Genomic DNA, 21,162 nt, shown 5'->3' on the forward strand with positions numbered 1-21,162 from the left:
ACCATCTTGACCCTGGTATCACCGCTTCCGGGGAGCCCTCTCTTACCCACTGCTCTTCACACTTTCACTCATCACTCTCTCAGGGTTATTTTAACTCCCTGTGTGGTGATCGGATCAGCATCTGCCTTCCCCTCCCCAGCAGAAGCCCTTCACGATAGAACCGATTCCAATCTGTGCAGGACAGGGCTTGGCCTACAGTGGGTGCTCAATGCTGACTTCAAGAATCAAATAATGAATAAAGATGGGAAATGGGGTCTACTACGGTCCCGACTGCTGGAGTTGCTGGGAGGAGCTCAGGGATGGACATTCAGAGGGCCATAGAGTAGTGAGCACACAATAAACACCGGGGCAGGGCTCCGCTAAGCAGTTGCCCAACCCATTGAGGTAGGGACTCCAAACCAGTGCTCTGAACCCCTTCCTATCATATAGACAGGCAAGCAGAGACCCAGAGAGCAACCTCCTATGAGTCATTTCCTAGCAGCAGAAACAACTCAAAGTAGCTTCAACAAAAAGGGAACCTGATGAAAAAAAATCTATCTATTTATCTATCTACCTATATCTCCCAGGGTTGTGGGCTTCAGGCATGGCTGGATCCAGGGACAAGGGGGCCACTGGTCTGGGCTGCTGTCTTCCCTGAAAGCTTCTCTCCAGGGCAATTTCCACCTTTGAAGCAAGGTGTCTGTCTTCCCCAGTCACAACAGCAAAAGTTCTAGATGGTGCTCAATAAATGTCTAACTCCGACTCCTTGGACCCACGGGGCTGTGCCTAGTGGGCTTGTTAACTCCAGGGGCCACCAAACAGGGTTCTGTTGTTCTGTGTGGGCCCAGGACTGGGGCAGGCCGGTATGAGGGCTTTTAGCTTCCTGGAGGCTTCACAGCAGGAGGTAGAGGTGAGTGTGGGGTCTTGGACTTGAGGGTGAAGTTCTGAGGGGTGGTGTTGGCTCAGATCACTCTGTTCTTTTTTTATGAGGCCGCTGACCCAGCATCCCTTCCTGTCTGCCCACTTGGTCCTGCTGCCACCAAAGAATGAGAACTGATTCACAAGGCAAGGCATGCCTGGCTGGGGAGGTGGCAAATTCAAGGGACAGAGCATGCGCAGAACAGTGAGCAGACACCCGGGGGCTGGAGCACTGGGGCCAAGGCTTCTGTTTCTCCATCTAGAGGCATAAATGGGAAACTGGGGACCCCCAAAAGGGCGGGGCCTGGCCCTCCAGTCTCCCAGCTTATAGAACCAGACCTCTCTCACCCAGAGGCTACAGGTCCTTTGGCCACAAAATTCAGGGGTTCTGGGTTCTACTATCCACCCCTCCGCCTCCCGCCTCCACTTAAACCGGAAAAGTCTGTTTTGCAAACTGCCTAGCGAGGTGGGGGTGCCCCCCAAGACCTGGGAACCATGTGCTGCTGTTGCCACCTGGTGGCCACTGCGGGAATCCCAGATGACTCGTTTAGCAATGGGAGGAGCTCGGGTGGGGTGGGGGGAGTGCAGGAAAAGGGCAGATTCTCGGGGTGAGTGTGGGGCACGCGTTCCTGCTGCGGGGCCTTGGGTGTCAGGAGAAAGAGGAACCCCAATTCCTGACCTGAGTCCTGGGAGAGGGCCGACCGACCCCTAAGAGGGGCGGAGCTGGGGGGAACGCACCAAGGCCCCTGTTTTGGAGGGTGGGGACAAATCCCTCTCCCCTTCGGCCGTCCTCCCCTTGCCCAGTCCTGACTTTGCAGAGTTCCGAGTGATCATCCAGTTCTGAGTCTCCCCCAGACTGGCGGCCCCTGGAGGCGCCCAGAGGGAGAGATGAATAAATGCGTGTGGAATGAATGAAAGCATTCCCCTACTGGGGATTTTGAACAGCACGTGCAGGCTTCAGCCAGGGGCAAGTTGCCCAACGGAAGGCTCATTTATTAAGCCGCGGACCCCCTCGACAGACCTGCGGGTTCAATATTAGTCACTCCCACTCTACAGGCAAGGAGGAAGGCAAGGGGGGGCCATCACCTCCCTCAGAATGCTTAGGGTAGGGTCCTCTTGTTTTCCCACGACTAGGTCCTCCGAGCCTGGACCGTGCAGTGCAGCAGGAGCTCTGTCTGCACCCAGACTCCCCATCAAGTGCTCCTGGGACACAACGTCCAGCCTAGGGTCCTAGGATCAACAGGAGCCCCCGTTGGCCCCCCTCCAATCTATTTGACGCTGAAAAGTTCTGTCCCTTTCCCGTGGATGCCATGGGGTGTGGCAGTTTCCTTTTCGTGGTGGTTTCTAGGGTTCTCACGGCAGGACATGGCGCAACCTGAGCTAGACAGAGAGGGGGGCAGTGTGGCACCAGAGCGTAGGAGAAGGAAACAGGTCAGGGCGCTTGGCCCAGGTTTGCCTCCTGCCCAGGCCCCGGGGGGGGGGGGGGGGGGGGGCAGGCTAGCCATTTGCTCTCTCTGAGCCTCGGTGGTCATATCTGTAAAATAGAATAGCCGTGTGCCTCCCGAGGTGGTTACGGGAATCAGGACATCATGTGAGGTGTAGACGGAACCGGCTGGGTGTGCGAGATCTGCTTAATAACCAGCCGCATCCGGTCTCCCTCCCTGAAGGACGAGACCGACCTCCCCCTCTCTCCCTCAGGACTCCAGGCCCATGTGCGCAGGGCCACTGAATATGGGGGTCTGTATCAGGTCTCCCAAGAGCAGTGACAGTTCAGCCACCTGGGCAGGGTTGCCCTCCAGACCATCCTGCCTGCCGGGCCCCAGAGCCCGAGCCTCAGGGTGGCCTTGCACCTGTCTCCTGTCCTCCAAGGGCAGCTCTGTGTCCTCCAAGGCCAGTTCAGGAGTGCCCTGAAGTAGCTGTGTCTTCTTCTGGAAATGCACAGGTGTGTCCAGGTCAGTTGCCTGAGCTTTTTCCCAGGACAAGTTCACCACCGAGGCCCCTTTCAAGGACACCTCCTCCGGGAAGTCTGCCGGGCTTGTCCACTGCCAAGCCTAGATAGGAAGGGTGGGGTCAAGGCTTTGGGTAGGGCTCTACTATCCATCCACACAGGGGGGGCGGACAGATCAGCTTCCTGCTGGCTTAATTGCTTAAAATCCTGAGTCCAATTTGAGGGTCAGCTCTGCCTCAGTGACCCCCACTTAGCCCCTTTTAGAAAGCACCCCTCCTCCCCCACCACCACACACAGGCCATTTCTCTTTGGGAAATTATTCCTCCTCTTCTCATGGTTCAGGTGGTTGGGCACTGGCCCCACCACAATTTGAGTGATGGACATGTGATCTGGCTCAGCCAATCAGAGCACTCTAGTCCCTGATTCCTGCAATAATCTCGGGGATGAGCACGTGATCGAAGCAAGGCTAATCGGTGATGGCCCTGAGACTTTTGCTAAAGTGAATGGGGGAAATGGACACCCTGCTTCCACTGGGGAAAGGCTGAGCCTGAGTGGGAGGAAAGCCGGTATACAGAACAGCAGTCCAGACAAACGGATGCCCAGTCTGTGGATTCCTAGATCTAGCCATGCCTGAAGCCCACCATCTGCAGAATTTCTCTCCCACCCCCTACCGGGTTCCCTTTTTGTTGAAATCACTTTGAGCCGTTTCTACTGCTAGGAAATGACCCACAGGAGGCTCCTCTCTGGGCTCCTGATTGCCTGTCTGTGAAATAGGACAGGTTTTTGGAGTCCTGCGTCAGTGGTTAGGGGAGAATGAAATGAGTTAGTGCATGGCCATTACTTTGTAGAGCCAGAGCCCTGGCCCAGAGTACAGACCCAATAAATAGGACTTTAAATTAGAAAAGGAGCCCTTACCTGCTTTCCCTGGCTGCTAGGGAACTCGACCGCAGTGCTGGCACAGGGCGTGGGCAGCGGTGGGCACAGGCACCGTGCAGCCCTGCGGTGGGAAGGAAGCTGGTCAGAGGAGCTGTGTTTCTATCTCCTCGTACTTTTTAATCATCCTAACTTACTTTTTTCATCTCCACTAGGTTACAAAGGGAAGAATGGATGTGGATTGGGGGGTGGGGGATGGCAGGAATCTGACAGATCTGGGTTCAAATCCCAGCTCTGCCCCCACTGCTGGATACCTTGGGCCTGACTACCTGGGCCTCAGTTTCCTCATCTGTAAACTGGGCACAAACACCAACTTGGTGTGAGCAGTTACTATGATCACTACTGCTCTTACGGGTCATCTTGGGGGAGATGGTGCTAGTTACCTGTTCAGGCCGAGGTACCCAAGGACGCCCAGGAGAAGGATGCTCACGAAGCTCCCCAGAGACACGAGGATTATGGACAATTCGAACACCTGGGAGACCTGGACTTCTGGGAGAGGGAGAGGTTGGGTTGGGGGAGGGACACTTCCTGCCTCTTACTGGGAAGGGAGTTGGGAGGGCTGGACCCTCCATCAACTCGCTGCTGACTGTAGTGTGTTGTGAGTCCCTCTATGCCTGTTTCCTGTGAAGTGGGAGACCAGAGAACCCACTTGCCCAATTTCTTTGGGATAAAGGCCTGAAACCCAGTGTTCAGGACACTGGAGCTCCAAGTGCCCGTAGGTCGCGCCCATGCGGTTGCTCCCCTGGACCCAGACCTGCCACCCCACACCAAGCCTGACTCACTGGTTCTCCTGAGACCAGATTGCACTATAGCAGGTAGGGACCATGGCGGGAACAGGGATCATTTGGTTTCCAAATCCCTTCCAGCCACACACCCCAAGACAACGGAGCCCACCTCCTTATCTTTGTGATAAGAGAGACATTCATTCATTCATTCATTCCCTCAGTAAATAGCCCCCTGCTCCCTCTACCTCTCCCGGAGCCCCCAGGCTAGAGGAAACAGAGCCCAGACACAGAAGCCCTCACCCACTCCCAAGGTGTCAGGCCAGGAAGGATGGATTGTCACAGCTAGGGGTGGGACGGGAGGGAGGGGTAGGCACCCAGAGGAAAGCATGGAAGGCTTCCTGGAGGAGGAAGTTTCTGAGCTGAGTTTTAAGGATGAATAGGGATTAGCAGGGAGGACAAACATCCCTGGGAAGAGGGGCCTGCCTGGGCAAGGCAAGGGGAGTGTGAGAGAAGGTTCATGAGGGGAAACTGCAAGGGGAGGTGGGAGCAGAGTGGGACTTTCTCCTTAGGGACTTTCTCCTTAGGGTGATACACGGGGAGCAGGGCCAGGGTGGGGCTGCTTGCAGAGGCTTGGGCTACTCACCGATGCTGAATGGCTGGGGCTGGCTCCAGGTGCCCTGCAGCGTCGGTGTGTCTGCTCGGACCTGCACGGTGTAGGCTGTGCCAGCCCGAAGGCCACCAAGGGTGACCTGGGTCTCTGTGGGCTTCACGGGCAGCTCTGTGGGAGGGAGGTGGCCATGGGGTCCCAGACTCCCTTTACTCCCAGGAGGCCAGGCTTGGGCAGTGGGATGTTGGGGTCCTGGCTGGGCAGCCATACCCTAGGAGTGACAGTGGGGACTCTAGGACATTTTTGCTGAAAATTCTTTTTTTCTTTTTCTTTTTCTTTTTCCTTTTCTTTTTCTTTTTCTTTTTTTTAAGATTTATTTATTTGAGAGAGAGAGAGAGAGCATGAGCAGGCGGGCCACAGGGAAAGGAAGAGAGAATCTCAAGCAGACTGCGCTGAGCATGGAGCCTGGCGCCAGACTCGAGCCCATGACTCTGAGATCACGACCTGAGCCAAAACCAAGAGTCGGACGCTTAACCGACTGCACCCCGCAGGTGCCCCTGCTGGAAACTCTTAATGCACCCATTCACCTCAGCTTATTTGGAGGAATATTCTTCACCAAAATATTTAGTGAGTGATGCTGTTGTTTTCAAAATCTGACCTCTGCTGGCTCCCCAACCCCCCATCTGCATTTTCCTCCAAGCTCTCTAAAGACTCTGGGTTTAGTTGCACCTCAGGGCCTTTGCACTGGCAGTGCCCCCTCCCCTACGTTGTTCACTCTTTCCCCAGATATCCACATGGTTTCCTCCCTCTCTTCCTTCCCAACTTCAGGGTCAAGATCAGCATTAACTGTCTGCCTTGCTCCCTCCGTGTCCCTAGAACCTCAGCACATAGCAGGACCTTGGCACGTGCTGTGGAATTATGGCTTTTACAAGTAAAGTTCTCCATTAAAAATCCTTAAAGTGAGAATACAGTTGCTGGCTGTTATCAAGAAGAAAAAAATTCCTAGAACCCTAGTCTATATTCTTTGTATAGAAGAATAATCAAGAGGAATATTCTTTGGGGCACCTGCTGGCTCAGTGGTTGAGCATCTGCCTTGGGCTCAGGTTGTGATCCCAGGGTCCTGGGATCAAGTCCCACATCAGGCTCCCCACAGGGAGTCTGCTTCTCCCTCTGCCTGTGTCTCTGTCTCTCTCTCTGTGTCTCTCATGAATAAATAAATAAAATCTTTAAAAAAAAAAAGAGGAATATTCTTCAAAAGAAATTTGGGGGCAATTGGTAAATTTCGCAAATGCTCATTTGGTGCACTCATCTTCAGCATTTTGACTTTGGGCAAATAGGTAAATGAGCTGCTTCTAGCTGTGCCACCCTGAAGAAGTCACTGAACCTCACTTGACCTCATTACCTCCTCTAAACAATGAGTGGTCAAGAGGATAGCAGGAGGCCTAGGTCTCTGATGCCGGAGCATCCCCCCAGCATTCTCCTGCCCGCACCCCACCCCGGCATTCATGCTTTGACCAGTGCTGGGTGGTTGGTGGCAAGACACGTAGTGGCAGGTCTTGCTGGCCTGGCCTGTTGCTGCAGGATGTGGGTGGATGAGGCCATATTCAAAAGACTGTGCTCCCCGCATGGAAGGTGGGGCCCCCAGTGTGTGAAAGGGCAGGAAACTCAAGCCCTGGTGAGACTTGCCCTGTACATTCTCCTGTCTTTCCTTCCTAAGGGGCAGAAAGGGGCACTGACTGAGCTCAGTTCCAGGTTTGCTTAACCCTTGGGCAGGAATCCCATTCCACTGAACACCAATAAAAAATAAATTTATTATAAAAAAAAAAAAATGGAATCCCATTCCAGGCCTCAGTTTCCCCATCTGTGAAATGGAGACCACCATCCCGCTCCATGGGAGTGGAGTTGCAGATTCGCATGAGGAGCTGCCACGCACACACGGGGTATTGGGAGCACACAGCTACTGCCCGCAGGGCCCCCCTTTGGAGAGGGCAATCCGCGGACTCTTTAAGTCGGACAGATCTTGTTTTATGGGTGAGAAAACCAAGGCCCAGAGAGGGCCAGTGAGGTGCCCGGGGTCCCTAGGAAGGCAGACCTCAAGCCTGGCCCCTTCCTCCCCCAGCCGGGCCTGTGCTGCCCAACGTACCGGACACCTGGTTGCCCTCCGCATCCTGGCAGCGCACGACGTACTCCTTCAGGACCCCTGGGCAAGCACTCAGCAGGGACGGCGTCCAGTCCACAGACACGGAGTCCTGGCTGAGCTTCTTCACCAACACATGTTGGGGGCTTCCGGCCCCCGAGGCTGCAACTAGCACCATCACCAAGGTCAATTCCAAGAGCACTGGCCCTTCCTGCTGCCCCACCTGGCACCGTCCAGAGGCCCAGGGAACCTTGGCAACAGAGTCGGGTGGACTTGGGGTCGAATCCCAGCTCCACGGCTCAGGCACCATCACCTGCCCCTCTCTGAGACTCACTTTTCTTATCTATAAAATGCGGCAATGCCACTCAGAGTATCTTCGGGATCGTCTGAGACTTCTGTACGTCTGGCTTCCAGCCAAGGCCTGACCCGGACTAAGTGCCTCTAGGTGTTCATTCCCTCCTCCTGACACCCAAGCCCCCGCCAAAGCCCTTCCGGGAGACCATCCTGCAGGTTTGGGCTACTCACCATTGCCCCCAAAGTGGTAGGTGGACAAGACCGTGGACCACGAGGTGAGCTTCTCTGGGCGTGCAGAGGCAAAGATTGTGATGTGGTAACACACTTTCTGCTCCATTGCCCTAGATGCTCGGCTCCAGCTGTGGGTTGCTGGAAGGATTGGCAAGGCCCAGGCCAGTAAATAGGTTGTATCGCCACCTCTGCCTCTTTGCAGTGGCTGGACCACGTGCCAGGAACCCCTAGAGCACTCCTGCTCAAGCTTCAAAGCCCTTGAACCCATGTCTCCTCTTCCACGATCCCTTCCTTATCCCCCCACAGCCCAGCCCTGACCTGCAGCCCAGCCTGCATTCTACAGAGCCAGGTGCATCTGTCTCCCCAGTCTGGGAACTCAAGGGCCAGGCTGAGGCTGAAGTTTCCTGGGGCCCTGGCCAGCAGCCAGGGCTGTAAGGCATCCCCTGTTTCTCCGGAGGCCTCATTAATTTGCCACCATAATAGCATCTTGCTAGCTGCCACCTTCTCTGGCACAGGTGAATGTTTAACAAACACCCTGGGATGTGAGACTCATTACCTACTGGGGTACAATCTGCCCAGGGCTATAAAGCTCTGACGCCTAAGGATCCTGGCAGGAGGCTCCAGACCCGCGTGTGTGGGAGTCTCCAAGTCTCAGTCTGTTCCCACCTCTGTGTGACCTCAGGCAAGTATCAGACCTCTCTGGGCCTCAGACACCTCACATGCACGGCCCCTATAGGCTTGAGCTGAGCAGGAGCTCTAAGGGAGGATGCAGAAGTGGAGGCGCAGCCACTGTCAATACGGTACCCATTCCCATGGGGTCCGGATCCTGGGGTGCAGTCAGGGTGCACATGGTAAGGTTCCTGTCCTGGCCCTGGGGCTGCCACTCAATGCAGTATGTCGCGCTCTGGGGCTGCGCTGGCCAATGTATGGTGGTCCCATTGGCTCCGGCGCTGATATTCAGAGCCCCTGGTTCTGGAAGGAGATGAGAGAGGCATATCAGAACCGCGTTCCACTGGGCCCCAGTCCACGGCTCCTGCAGCCCCATCCCACCCGCATGCCAGACTCTAACCCTACAGGGCAGGAAGTATCGATATGTGGCTCCGTCTCCTCTCACTGGGGGCTGCCGGGCTGGGGGCCAGCCCCAGGGGCAGGGGCAGGCCGGCCAGCGTGCGCTCTTCCCTGGGTCTGACCATGAGTTAGTTCCCAGCCCAGCCGCCCACCATCAGGACGACCCATAGCCCAGACTACTACCCCACCCCACCCCCGGCCTGGGGAGCATCTCCTGCTCTAGCAGATGCTTGGCCACCCACCACCCGTCTCACCCAGCGGCGGGCAGGTGTGGTGCAGGATGGGCCTCCCAGCCCGGACTGGAGCTCAGAGGCCTGAGGACACACCCCCTCGGTCCCCAGGGTTCATCTCCCCTGCTCCCTCCAGCAAGGGCATCTGCAACAACCTTGGGGGAGGTGGGCACTGCTTCCAAGTCCGGAGACAACAGCTACCATTTATTGAGCACCAACTCTATGCGCCGGGCCAGTACTGAGCACTTCACAGTGCTACTCTGCTACAAAGTAGGACCATGGTCACTCCAATAATGCTGAATCTGAGGCTCAGAGAGGGAGAGCCATTGGCCCCAGGGCACACAGTTGGGGCCGTGTCTCAAACCAGTCCAGGAGCTGACAGACTTTTGGCTGTGCCACCGTGGCAAGTGGCTTTACCTCTCTGAGCCTCAGCTGCCTCATCTCTGAAATGGGCATCCTCGTAACAGCCCTGTCCTCACAAGATTGCTGGGTGTTCAGTAGGCCCAGGACCAGGGTGAGGTGAGTGAGGCACTCATCAGGCACAAAGGGGAGGCGCTAAGGAACTCAGTCATCAAGATAAACACTGTTTTTTAAGAATCAAAAAATGGATACAAAATTATGTGATGAGCTAATTCGTCTTCGCCAAAAGGTGGAAACAGCCCAAATGTTCATTGACGGATAAACAGATAAACACAATGTGGCCCATCCACATGGTGGACTGTTACTCAGCCACAAAAAGGAAGCAAAGCCCTGACACATGGAACCTCAAAAACATGAATCCGGGTGAAAGAAGCCAGTGACAAGAGGCCACATGGTGTGTGATCCCACTTACATGGAATGTCCAGAACAGATAAATCTATAGAGACGGAACGCAGATTAGTGGTTGCGGGGGGCTGGGGTTTAGAAATGGGGGGATGACTGATGATGGACATGAGGTCTCCCTTTCGGGATGATAGAAATGTTCTGGAACTAGACAGAGGTGAAGGTTGCACATCACTGTGAATGTCCGAAATGCCACTGAATTGTCCCTGCTAAAGTGATTAACTTTGCTATGTGAATTTCACCTCAATAAAATATGTATGTGTATTTATAGTCATGTATGCATACATCTAAATCTTGACTTTTTTCAACATATATATATATACACATACGTGTGTCTTTAATTTTGTCTATCCATATACACAATGAACAAATATCAAGATTTTAAATGAAGATAGGATCAATCGTGTACTTGCACCGCCCTGCCTCACTCACCGCACCCTGATCCTGCCCTGGTCCCAGAAAACTGTATTTACAAAGACAAGTGGTTGGCCTGGGATGTAGTTTGCCAGTTAGAGGTTTGTTATTTTTTAAAAATATTACATTATAGGGCCACCTGGGTGGCTCAGCAGTTGAGCGTCTGCCTTTGGCTCAGGTCATGATCCTGGGGTCCTGGGATCGAGTCCCACATCAGGCTCCCCGCAAGGAGCCTGCTTCTCCCTCTGCCTGTGTCTCTGCCTCTCTCTCTCTGTGTGTGTCTCTCATGAATAAAGAAATAAAATCTTAAAAAATACATTGCATTATAGGGGTGCCTGGGTGGCCCAGACGGTTAAGCATCTGCTTTCAGCTCAGGTCGTGATCTTGGGGTCCTGGGAACAGGCTCTTTGCTCAGCGGGGAGCCTGCTTCTCCCTCTTCTCCCTGCTTGTGCTCTCTCAAATAAATAAAAATCTTTTAAAGAATAAAAAAAAAATATTGCATTATAACAATATGGACCTTGATTAGTGATTTTGGCACGTTCCTAAGTTAGACATCCCCTTGATTTTGTGCCTTACCTGCCTCACCCTAATCAGGTTGAGGCTCAGAGTATGCTCAGCTCTGAGAGGCCCTCCCGCACCCCTCCCTGGCCAGAGGAGGCACCTGTGTGGGTGTGGGCAGGAATGTGCCACGTCTGGTTGGGGCCAGGGCCGAAGCGATTCTGGGAGACGACAGCCAGGTCATAGGCAGCACCAGAGAGATTGAGTAGTTTCTTCAGCTGAAAGGTCGCCATGGCCTTGGCCTTACACGGGCAGGACAGCATGTGCAGCCGGACGCTGTAGGTCACCTCCCCGCCAGAGTTGGACCCGAGGCAACCTTCTGGAAGCTCAAGCTGGGGCAGCTGTCATGAATGTGAGAGATGGTTTGTGGAGACCCGAACATAGTCATCATCCCCAGGAGCCAACATCAGGGTACAGCCCGTGAACAGACTCATCCCATCCATGGACCACAGTCTGTGACATGAGGCAAAAAATTAAAAAACAAGCAAACAAACAAACAAAAAACCAAACCAAACCAAAAGAAGACCAAAAAACAAAACAAAGCAAAGCAAAGCAAAGCAAAGCAAAGCAAAGCAAAGCAAAACAAAACAAAACAAAAAACACCCCCATCAGTGCTGGCAAGGCTGCTGGGAAATAGGTATTCCTGGCCAGTGAATGTTGGTTTGGAGGGGAAATAATTTGGCAAAACCCACTGAGAGCCAGCAAAAAAAATGTTTTTCCAATCTTTGGACCCAGTTGCCTCAAGCCTGGAAATTTTTCATAAGAAAGGGAATTCAAATGAGAAGAAACCCAGGAAGGGAAGCTTTACTGTAGCCTTACTGTGTGCCAGCCCATTAGGGACCTGTCCAAGTTAGTAATGGTGAAGCCAGTGGGTGAAAGATTTGGTGGGTTTGCCCCTGACTTGTGCAAGAGACTTTCCCTCTGTGCCTCAGTTCCCTTCTTTGTAAAATGGGGATTCATTAGACTGTTCTTAATGGGCTGTTTGGGGGACTTCAAAGAAATTATCTCCCACCCAGACCAACATGGTAGACCCGTAGCCTGCCTGCTTCCATCCTAGCCCCTCACAATCTGTCCCTTACCCCACCTCAGCAGCCAGGGGAAGTCTGTGAACCCCTGAACCCGGTCATATGCCTCCTCTGCTCACAGACCCTCTATTGCTCCCCATTACCTGCAGAGTTAAACCCACAGCCCTTGGAGTCCTTGCCACCTCCAAGTCTCTTCCCTCACCGTGTCCTACCACACACCCCCAAATCCAGCCTCTTGCCCTCCTTCTCTGCATCCCAGGGCACCCCACAGCCCTGGGCTAGCCCGTTACCTGCCCATGCAGGGTCACCTGCCTCCTCCCGTTTGGGCGGAGCGCCTCCACTGAGAGCCTCAAGGTGGGCTGTGGCGGATGTTCTGAAATGCAATGGCAAGTCAGTTCCCCTGGGGGTGGTCCCTTGCTCACTACCTCCCACAGACCCTGCATGGGGACCCGAGACCTTTCCCTTCTCTCCCCTGAAACACAGGATTCCCATGGGTTGTTAAATAATTTTCAAAATCTGAAGCATGGATGTCAACCCCCTGTGTGACTTTAAAAGAGTAAAACCAACTGAACACATTGGAAGGAGAGAAAGACTAGCGAATGTTTCTTTTTAGATTATGGGGTTCTCCACGTTTTGCAAAGTGAAGCTTCCTCACTGCCCTACCACCTTTGACTAATCTCCACGAATTTCTCCCACTGCCTTATTTTTTTTTTTAACACCCACCACTTATTTCTAATTCTAATACCCACTGCTGTGTGCCTAATGCCTGTCTCGGTTCCCATGACTCTGAGTGCTCTCACCAGGGGGGACACACACGGGGCTGCTCCAGCTGCTCCAAGGATCTTCTGGGGTTCCTGGCCTGAGCCTCCTCCTGCGTAGCTGGAATTCCTGGGCTGCATCCATCTGCAGGGGGCAGAGGCACGACTCTGGCAAAAAATAGGCCAAACATCAAGCTGCAAGAGGGGTGTCCCACACTTGAGGGTGCCCGGGCCTTGGCACTCATAGTTTTGCCATCATACACTTATTGAGTGCCAACTGTGTGCCGGAGCCCTGGGGCCACCAAAGGAATAGGCCACACCCTGTCCTCTTGGAGCCTCAACATCTCCCATTCTTGCCCCTGCCCTTGGTTGGAGTCCTGGCAAGGCCACCCATTGGGATGTGACCCTGATCAATGGCTTCTCACCCCCAAGGCTGTTTCCTCACCTGCGGAATGGAAATTATCCAATACTGAACTACAGGATGGGCCAGCAAGCATACAAAGAATTTAGCACTGGGCCTGGCACACAATGGGCGCTCAATTTATGCTAGCTTGCTGCAGCTGTTGTTGGTACTATTATTCTCACCGAAGCCAGCATCATCCTGACGTCCGCAGTTGTCCTAGGACCAGATCATATATATGTATATACAGTTTACCTTTTGGTGTTGAAAAAATGTTAGCTCTTTTACAATCTTAAACAATTATTCCAAGTGCAATGTGGAAGCTTGGATCAGGTTCAAGAACAGAAAGAGGACATTTGTTTAAAAAAAAAAAAAAGAGGACATTTGTGGAAAGCCAGGTGACATCAGAATAACCTCTGTGGCTTAGTGTGTAGCAGTGTGTCCCTTTCACCTCAGCTGTGAACAGACGCACCCAAGTACGTGAGAGGTTCACATGTGAGCAAACTTGGTGGTGTTTCTAGGGCAGCTCTCTACTTCCTTGTAACTTTTCTGAAAATCTAAGATTATTCCAAAAGTAAAAGTGTGCTTAAGAGATTTGGGGAGGCAAAATTATTATTTGCACTTTCCAAAAAAAAATCAGAGGAAAACTTGTATGTCAGTGGTGCTGAGGGTCCGGAGAGACAGGTTTAGAGCACAGCCTACCCCACACACCGTGTGATGCTGATAGGTCCCCCAACATCCTGAGCTTCAGTTCCCTCCTCTGCAAAGTGAGCGAGGGAGGATTCAGGGTGTACTGCAGAGTGTGTTTAGGGGGGCTGGAAATAAAACAGAGAGACACCCCTCCCTAGCAGGGGTCCCATATCACCTGCCTCTGACTGCTCTCATTCACCTGATGGAGTAACTGAGGCTTGGGGGACGGGGCACCCAACATCAAGAAGGAAGATGGGGCTGAGGCTGGGGTGGCTCCCTGGCCTCAAGATGCTCTCAGTCTGAGGGAGGAGGAAACGGCACAATTCAGAAGACAGACAGATGGCCAACAGGTAAATTAACCATGTTCGACATCACTAGTCATCAGGAAAGTGCAAATCAAAACCACCATAAGATATCAGCTCAGGGGATCCCTAGCTCAGTTAGAATGACTATGATCAGGGACACCTGGGTGGCTCAGTAGTTGAGTGTCTGACTTTGGCTCCGGCCATGATCCCCGAGTGCTGGAATCGAGTCCTGCATCAGGATCCCTGCTCAGCAGGGAGCCTGCCTCTTCCTCTACCTCTGTCCCCCCCTCTTTTCTCTCTCTAATGAATAAATTAAAGACACAAGACAAGCATGGGGGAGGATGTGGAGAAGAGGGACCTCTGGGGCACAGTTGTTGGGAATGTTACGTGGTGCAGCCACCATGGAAACCATAGTGAATTTTGCATAGTTCCTTGCAAAATTATAAATAGAACTATAATGGGGTCCAGCGATTCCACTTCTAGGTTTTTATCTGAAGGAAATGAAAACACTAACTCCAGCTATCTCTTCACCCCCATGTAAACTGCAGCGTCATTTACAACAGCCAAGATGTGGAAACAACCTAAGTGTCCATGGGTGGACGAATGGATAAAGAACACATGGTACGTACGCACAATGGAATATTATGCAGCTGTAAGAGAAGGAAATCTTGTCATTGTTACAACACAGATGGGCCGTGGGGACACTACGCTAAGGGGACTAAGTCAGAGAAAGATAAATGCCATAGGATCTTTCGCATGCATGGAATCCAAAGAAAAACACAATGGAACTCACAGACACAGAACAGATTGGTGATTGTCAGAGGCAGGGGGCGGGGATGGAGGGGAATGGGTGAAGGGGTCAAAAGGTGCAAAGTTCAGTTATAAAATAAATAAGTCCTGGGCAGCCCTGGTGGCACAGCAGTTTAGCGTCCCCTGCAGCCCAGGGTGTGATCCTGGAGACCTGGGATCGAGTCCCAGGTCAGGCTCTTCTCCCTCTGTCTGTGTCTCTGCCTCTCTCTCTCTCTCTGTGTCTCTATGAATAAATAAATAAAATCTAAATAAATAAATAAGTCCTAGGGATGTAATGTGTGGCGTGGCGACTACAGTTAGTAATACTATATGATAGGCAGGCCCGGTGGCGCAGCGGTTTAGCGCCGCCTGCAGCCTAGGGCGTGATCTTGGAGACCTGGATCAAGTCCCATGTCGGGCTCCCTGCATGGAGCCTGCTCCTCCCTCTGACTGTGTCTCTGCCTCTCTCTCTCTCTCTCTCTGTCTCTATGAATAAATAAATAAATAATCTTTAAAAAATAATAATACTGTATGATATGCTCAAACGTTCCTAGGAGAGTAGATCTTAAAAGGTCTTATAAGTCAAAACGTTTGTAGCTTCATGTGGTGACGGATGGCAACTAGACTAATTGTGATCATTTCACAATATCTACAGATATCAAATAATTATGTTGTGCACCTGAAACCAATATAATGCTATAGGTCAATTATATCTCAAAAAAGGTGGGGGAGGAGGAAGGAAGGAAGAAAAGAAGAAAGGGACGGGAAGGGCAGCTTCCTGGAAAGGGAGCCCTGGAGCTGGACCCTGAAGGTGGGCTGGATTCTCACATGCTCAGATGGAGAAGAAGGCATGCAGATGGAGGAGACTGGATGTGCAAAGGCAGGGTCTGGAAATGCAGGGAACAGGCAGAGAATGAGGGCCATTCGGAGGGGACCAGAGGAAGCATGAGGCGGGTGAGGATACCTAGGGCCGGCTGAGGAAAGGATGCCCTCCTGAGGGCAATAGGGAGCCATGGAGGGCATGTGAGCAAGGGAGGTCATGATGAGATCTGAGTGTCAAAGAGGGCCAGGTACAGGGCAGGAATGGAGGCCAGATGGGAGGGGTGACTGATGTAGAGATGGCGAAACTGATTTGGGGGTGAAGTTTCCTGAAGAGAGGCCTGCGTTCTCTCCTGAGCTGGGGGATAAACTCACCAACTTCCACAGGCTGCCAGGTGTCCGATGTCGGAACTGCACCTCGGCGTCATCCTGGCGGGCTGGGGTCTCCCACTTGAAGAGCACCTGCCCCGCGGACCTGGACAGGGTGATGTCTTCCGCTGGTGGAGGGTCGTATTTAACTGGAAACAGAGATGGGGGTTGGGGAGGGGAGGCAGCATATGTGTGAGTTATTGGTCCTGAAAATTTCAGAAAATCTGCCCCACTCAGCTCAGGGTAACTGACTGAGTCCCTAGTATGTGAATCGGAAAAACCCTTACAGGTTCCATCTAAGCCTGGGATTCTATGGATTGAAGATTCAAGACTCTCACCTAGGATCCTTAGTGATGATGTCTTTAAAATACGGACACTCCCTGTAGCAATGATATCATGAGACGAGCACTTTTGTAAGTTGCTGACAAGAGGATAATTAATTGAATCTATTTTTTAGAGGACTATTAGGGCAATCCTAATAATTTTTTGGATAGAGAAACATCTATCATTCTTTCTGCCTCTTGGTCATACTGTGACTGATTCTACCTCAGGACCTTTGCACATGCTGTGTCCTTGTGCCCTCTGCCTGGAACACATTTTATTCTTGTGGGATCCTTTTTATCCTTCCGGGCTCAGCTTGAGCTAGAGGCCTCCTTGACCTCCCACTAGTATCTCATCACACATAATAATCATTCCTATTCATCACTCCCACTGGAGTCTGGGCTCCATGAGGGCAGAGACAGGGCCAGGACTTCAGTTTGAGGCAAAAAGACAAGGCTGTACAAACATATGGTTTGATCCAGCCTTTATTTTTAAAATTGATATTTTGTTCATCGTGGATTTTTTTGGCATTAATTTTGTTTTTTTTTTAAATATTGCTTTACAGAATTATTTATTTTTTAAAAGACTTTTTATTTATTTATTTGACAGAGAGCACAAGCAGGGGAGCAGTAGGCAGAGGTTAGAGAGAGAAGCAGACTCCACGCTGAGCCCTGATGTGGGGCTCAATCCCAGAATCCTGGGATCATGACCTGAGCCGAAGGCAAATGCTTAGCCTACTGAGTCACCCAGGTGCCCCTACAGAATTATTTCCATTGACTACTGAGTTTGTTGGCATCCCCTTACAATTTTGTGCCCAAGACAGGTTCCTCCCTCACCTCACCCAAATCCCAGCCCAGAGCTGCAAACTTTGCTGGCTTCACTCGGGTCCCCTGTGACTCAGTGTAGCACACAGCAGCAGGTCAGCGACTATATGTTAAATGTATATGGTTGAGTTGTGAAAACAGATATTAAAGACCCAATGAGGTCTGGGCAGCGAGCGTTACAGTTTCAAGGAGAAACCGGAAGCAACCTAAGCATCCAGCAGCTGGGGATTGTTGAGGAGACCATGAAAATCTCCACCATGTCGCACAAGAATGTTTGATGTGAAAATAGTTGGCATCATCAAGCCTCTTGCCAAAATCCCCGCAGGTAGAGGCTCAGGGACCAGAGGCTTCTCTGGGTGAGGAAGGGGCAGCGGGGAGGAGGAGAACAGGGTGCTGACCTGAGCTATGAAGCTTCAGGGTGATGTTAGGTGACTTTTCTGTCCGGTTCTCCGCTCGAGATTCCACCCAGAGTGTGACAGCCTGGAGCACAGATACGCCGTCCTGGTCAGAGAACTGCAGGCTGGTGGCTGAGCCCACGGCGAAGTAGCAGCAGCGCCCGGGCCTGAGGCTGCAGAAAGAGCACTGGTGCTGAGTCTGGGGTCCTAGAGACCCCAGGGTGGTTCAGCAGCCACAGCAGGTGGTGCTCATCGCATCCCAGCATCTTTTTTCAGCCCCCTTTATTCCCCCACCCCAGCCTGGGGACTGTGTGGGGGATCAGCCTGCCATTGAGGGGCTTGGGGGACCCCAGAATGTTGCAAGATGGAACTGCCACCGAGAGAAGGAAGAAATGAAGGAATGGATGGAAGGATGGACAAATGAGTGAGCAGGTAACAAGGAAGGACTAGAGGGACCCTAATTGCCACCCAACCTGGATGCCCACCTATGCTAACCCCCCCCCGCAAAAGTAGAGTCCCCACCCTCCTTCTTACATGAGACACAGAGCCTCCAGAAAGGGCAAGGACCCTGCCAAAGTCACACCTCTGAGAGCAGGGGTATGGGGGCAGGAGCAAGTGTGGGATGACGGGTGAGGATTTGGGGGCTGGGGCAGGGTCCTCACCAGCTCCTCAGGAAGTGGCTGACCCCAGCCGTGGGGCCCTCATACTGCCAGGAGCATTCATAACCAGCGCTGAGTATCCGGTAGCAGTTCAGGTCCCTGGGGCCTGAAGCTGAGCCTGGAGGAGATCCCAGAGGTTTGAGAACGGACCAAGAGTGGGGAGGGGGGCCCTCCTGGCTGATATATGCTCAGGGTGACATTTAAGTAATCCAGTGTCAACCTCAACCCCAATCCCCTCCCAGCACCCTCCCTGCACCCTTCCCTCTTATCTCCTGCCATCTCCCTTGCTCACCCTGTTCTAGCCACACAAGCCTCCTCACTGGTCCTCAAACACATCAGGCTCACTTCCACCTCAGGGCCTTTGCACATGCTGTGCCATCTGCCTGGAATGCTTTTCCCCCAGATCTCAACATTCTAGCATCTCCTTCAGTGTCACCCCCTTTACCAGCATCCCCCTTCTTCACCCCCCCCCCACCTTCCTCCGGTTTCTCATAGCACATCCTGGTATGCTGTCCACACATTTGTTTGCCTGTTATCCACCTCCCCCACTAGGCTCTGACCCCAGGAGGTCAGCTGGATTTGCAGCTGATTCTTTCACAGCTAGAACTCTCATAGCACATCCTGGTATGCTGTCACACATTTGTTTGCCTGTTATCCACCTCCCCCACTAGGCTGCGACCCCAGGAGGTCAGCTGGGTCTGCAGCTGATTCTTTCACAGCTAGAGCTGTGTCCACACATAGCAGGTGCCTGGTAAGTATTTCTTGCACAAAAGAATGGACGAAGCACCTGCTCGGTGGCAGATCATTAGTGAGGTGCATCACAAATGTGAATGTTCCAGCAACGCCTGCCTCCAGGGGACTCCAAAATGTTTAACAGCTTTAGCAGCACCACATGCTGATCACTCTGAACAGACACAGACGCCAGCCTTGGGACCCTGCTAGGGAGCAGATGATGCTCAGAGAGGCGGGTGACTGCCCTGGGACACCTGAGCCTGGTGAGAACAGGACAAGTAGGCTGTCTGGCTGCTCCCAAGACCTCAAGTGGGCCTGAATCTTTGACTGGGCAGGAGGGAGCTGAGGGAGGAGCTGCTAGGGAGGGATGAGTCAGAACCCGGCATGACTTCTCCCCCGCAATGGGGAACTGTCCCAGACCTGAGTCTGCATCCGGATATGGCGGGTCCTGAAAACAGCACCCACTGGTACTGCAGGCTTCAGCTGCAAAGACAATGAAGAGATAATGATACTCCCAGTCTTTCCCTGCATGGGAGGAGGGACTTAAGCTGGGGTTTGCCAAGCGACCATCCATCCACCCATCTGCTCTCCCATCAATGGATCCACTCGCCCATCCTGCCATCCATCCATAAATCCAATCTTCCACCCATCCACCCATCATGCATGCGTGCACTCATCTGCCCTCGTATCCATCCATCCATCCATCCATCCATCCATCCATCTACCCTTCCACCCACCTACCCACCTAACCATCCAGCCACCTGTTCATTCATCCACTCATCAACCTCTTAGGCTGCTTTTCCAAAGCAAGTCAGGGTCTTCTGTCTCCCTCCCAGTCTCTAATCTCCAGCCTTGCCTGACCCCTGAAGGCCCTGAAACCTTGCTGATCCTCCGTTTACAGAGAGGGAAACTGAGGCACAGAGAGGCAAAGTAGTGGCCTGAGGTCACACAGCAGCAACAGCAGAGCTGGAATTAGAGTTCAGACCCAGTCATCTGCATGGTCTGGACTCCTTCCCATCTGATTCCACATGATGGAAAGAGAGTATGTGCATATATATAATATAATAATATGATATATACCATACACATAATCAGTTATCATGTATATCCATTCTACACATACTTGCTCCTTATCCTTTTCTTAGCATTTCTCACAGAACTCCAGAAAGTGGGAAAGATTCAAAGAATCAGCCGATTCCACAGAAGACCAAGTCAAGACCAGAGGAGAGATGCCCAAGTTTGACCCCAGAAGCCATGATCCCCGATCTCCCATTTGACAGGGGGAAAGACTGAGGCATAGAGACCCAGAACCAATCCCAGAACCCAGGTCCATAGCCTTCCACACACATGCTCCCCCAGCGAGAAGAGCCACAGCGAGAAGAGCCACAGTGTCAAGGTGGGGCACTCACCGCCTTGCCCTGGGAGCGGGAGCAGAAGGAGGGGGATCAGCCAAAGGAGGGGGATCAGCCTGCCCCACAGCTGCCCCATTGAGCCCACGCAGAGGCCAGCAGCCCCAGATGAACTTCCGCAAGCCACCCCGTCCTCGCCCCGGAACACATTGAAGCTGAGTAAGAAAGAAGACTAAAGAGATTTAAAAAAAAAAAAAAATGCTAAGTGCCACGGCCCCTCCTGGCGCAAGTCAAAATGAAAGAGAAACCCAGGAAATCAGCTCGGTGGTGGTGGCGTCATCCTGGCCACAAACCCACCCATGGGGCAAATTCGACAGGGCCTCGGATCTGGGCGGGGGGGTCTGTTCTGCTGGCCCAAGCCCAAGCTGGACACAAGGTGCCAGCCGCATGAGTAGCCTGCTGCTCTGTGCCCTGGCCTTGGTCTCTGGCCCTCTCTAACTGATGTCTGAGACTCAGGTGCCCAATGGGAGCCCCGTGTTCTTGGATGCCTGAGTCCACTCTCCCAACAAATCTTTATGAAGTGTTCGCCGGATGCCCCCTCCCCAAATGCCCACCTCCCCGTTTCCCAAACTCCAACCTCAGGGCACCGTGTTCGGGCTCCTGAAGAGCCCCTTTGCTTCCTTCAGAAGACTAAGCTTGGTCTCTTCTCTGCATCTGTTTCTTGGCATCTGGAGGGTCTCCGTTTCTGAATCTTTCCCCCCTCTCTCAACAAAGGCCCAGAATGTTGGTGGAGAAAGGTTGATTCCTGCTACAACGTGGATGAACCTCAAAACCCTCACACTGCGTGAAAACAGCCAGACACA

General features: G+C 52.7%; 1 protein-coding gene across 4 annotated transcripts; it reads right to left on the minus strand.

The window, feature by feature from the left end:
* Positions 1-1,865: 1,865 nt before the first annotated feature.
* IL12RB1 (interleukin 12 receptor subunit beta 1) lies at positions 1,866-20,486 on the minus strand. Of its 4 annotated transcripts, XM_041763161.1 has the most exons (17): positions 20,360-20,486; positions 19,371-19,433; positions 18,222-18,336; positions 17,563-17,732; positions 16,026-16,168; positions 13,233-13,266; positions 12,690-12,815; positions 12,180-12,262; positions 10,968-11,205; positions 8,577-8,744; positions 7,773-7,910; positions 7,254-7,415; positions 5,147-5,281; positions 4,162-4,267; positions 3,761-3,842; positions 2,748-2,948; positions 1,866-2,277 (listed from the first exon to the last, which is right to left on the minus strand). In XM_041763161.1, the coding sequence occupies exons 1-17, from the start codon at positions 20,436-20,438 to the stop codon at positions 2,251-2,253; spliced, it is 2,070 nt and encodes a 689-aa protein (XP_041619095.1). In that variant the 5' UTR covers positions 20,439-20,486; the 3' UTR covers positions 1,866-2,250. The 4 variants fall into 4 exon arrangements, with proteins under 4 accessions (XP_041619095.1, XP_041619093.1, XP_041619094.1 ...); XM_041763159.1 differs by having other exon boundaries at positions 1,866-2,948; XM_041763160.1 differs by lacking the exon at positions 13,233-13,266 and having other exon boundaries at positions 1,866-2,948; positions 12,690-12,792.
* Positions 20,487-21,162: the final 676 nt, after the last annotated feature.

Source organism: Vulpes lagopus, chromosome 7, assembly GCF_018345385.1.
Source record: "Vulpes lagopus strain Blue_001 chromosome 7, ASM1834538v1, whole genome shotgun sequence".
In the NCBI taxonomy this organism is placed as follows: Eukaryota; Metazoa; Chordata; class Mammalia; order Carnivora; family Canidae; genus Vulpes; species Vulpes lagopus.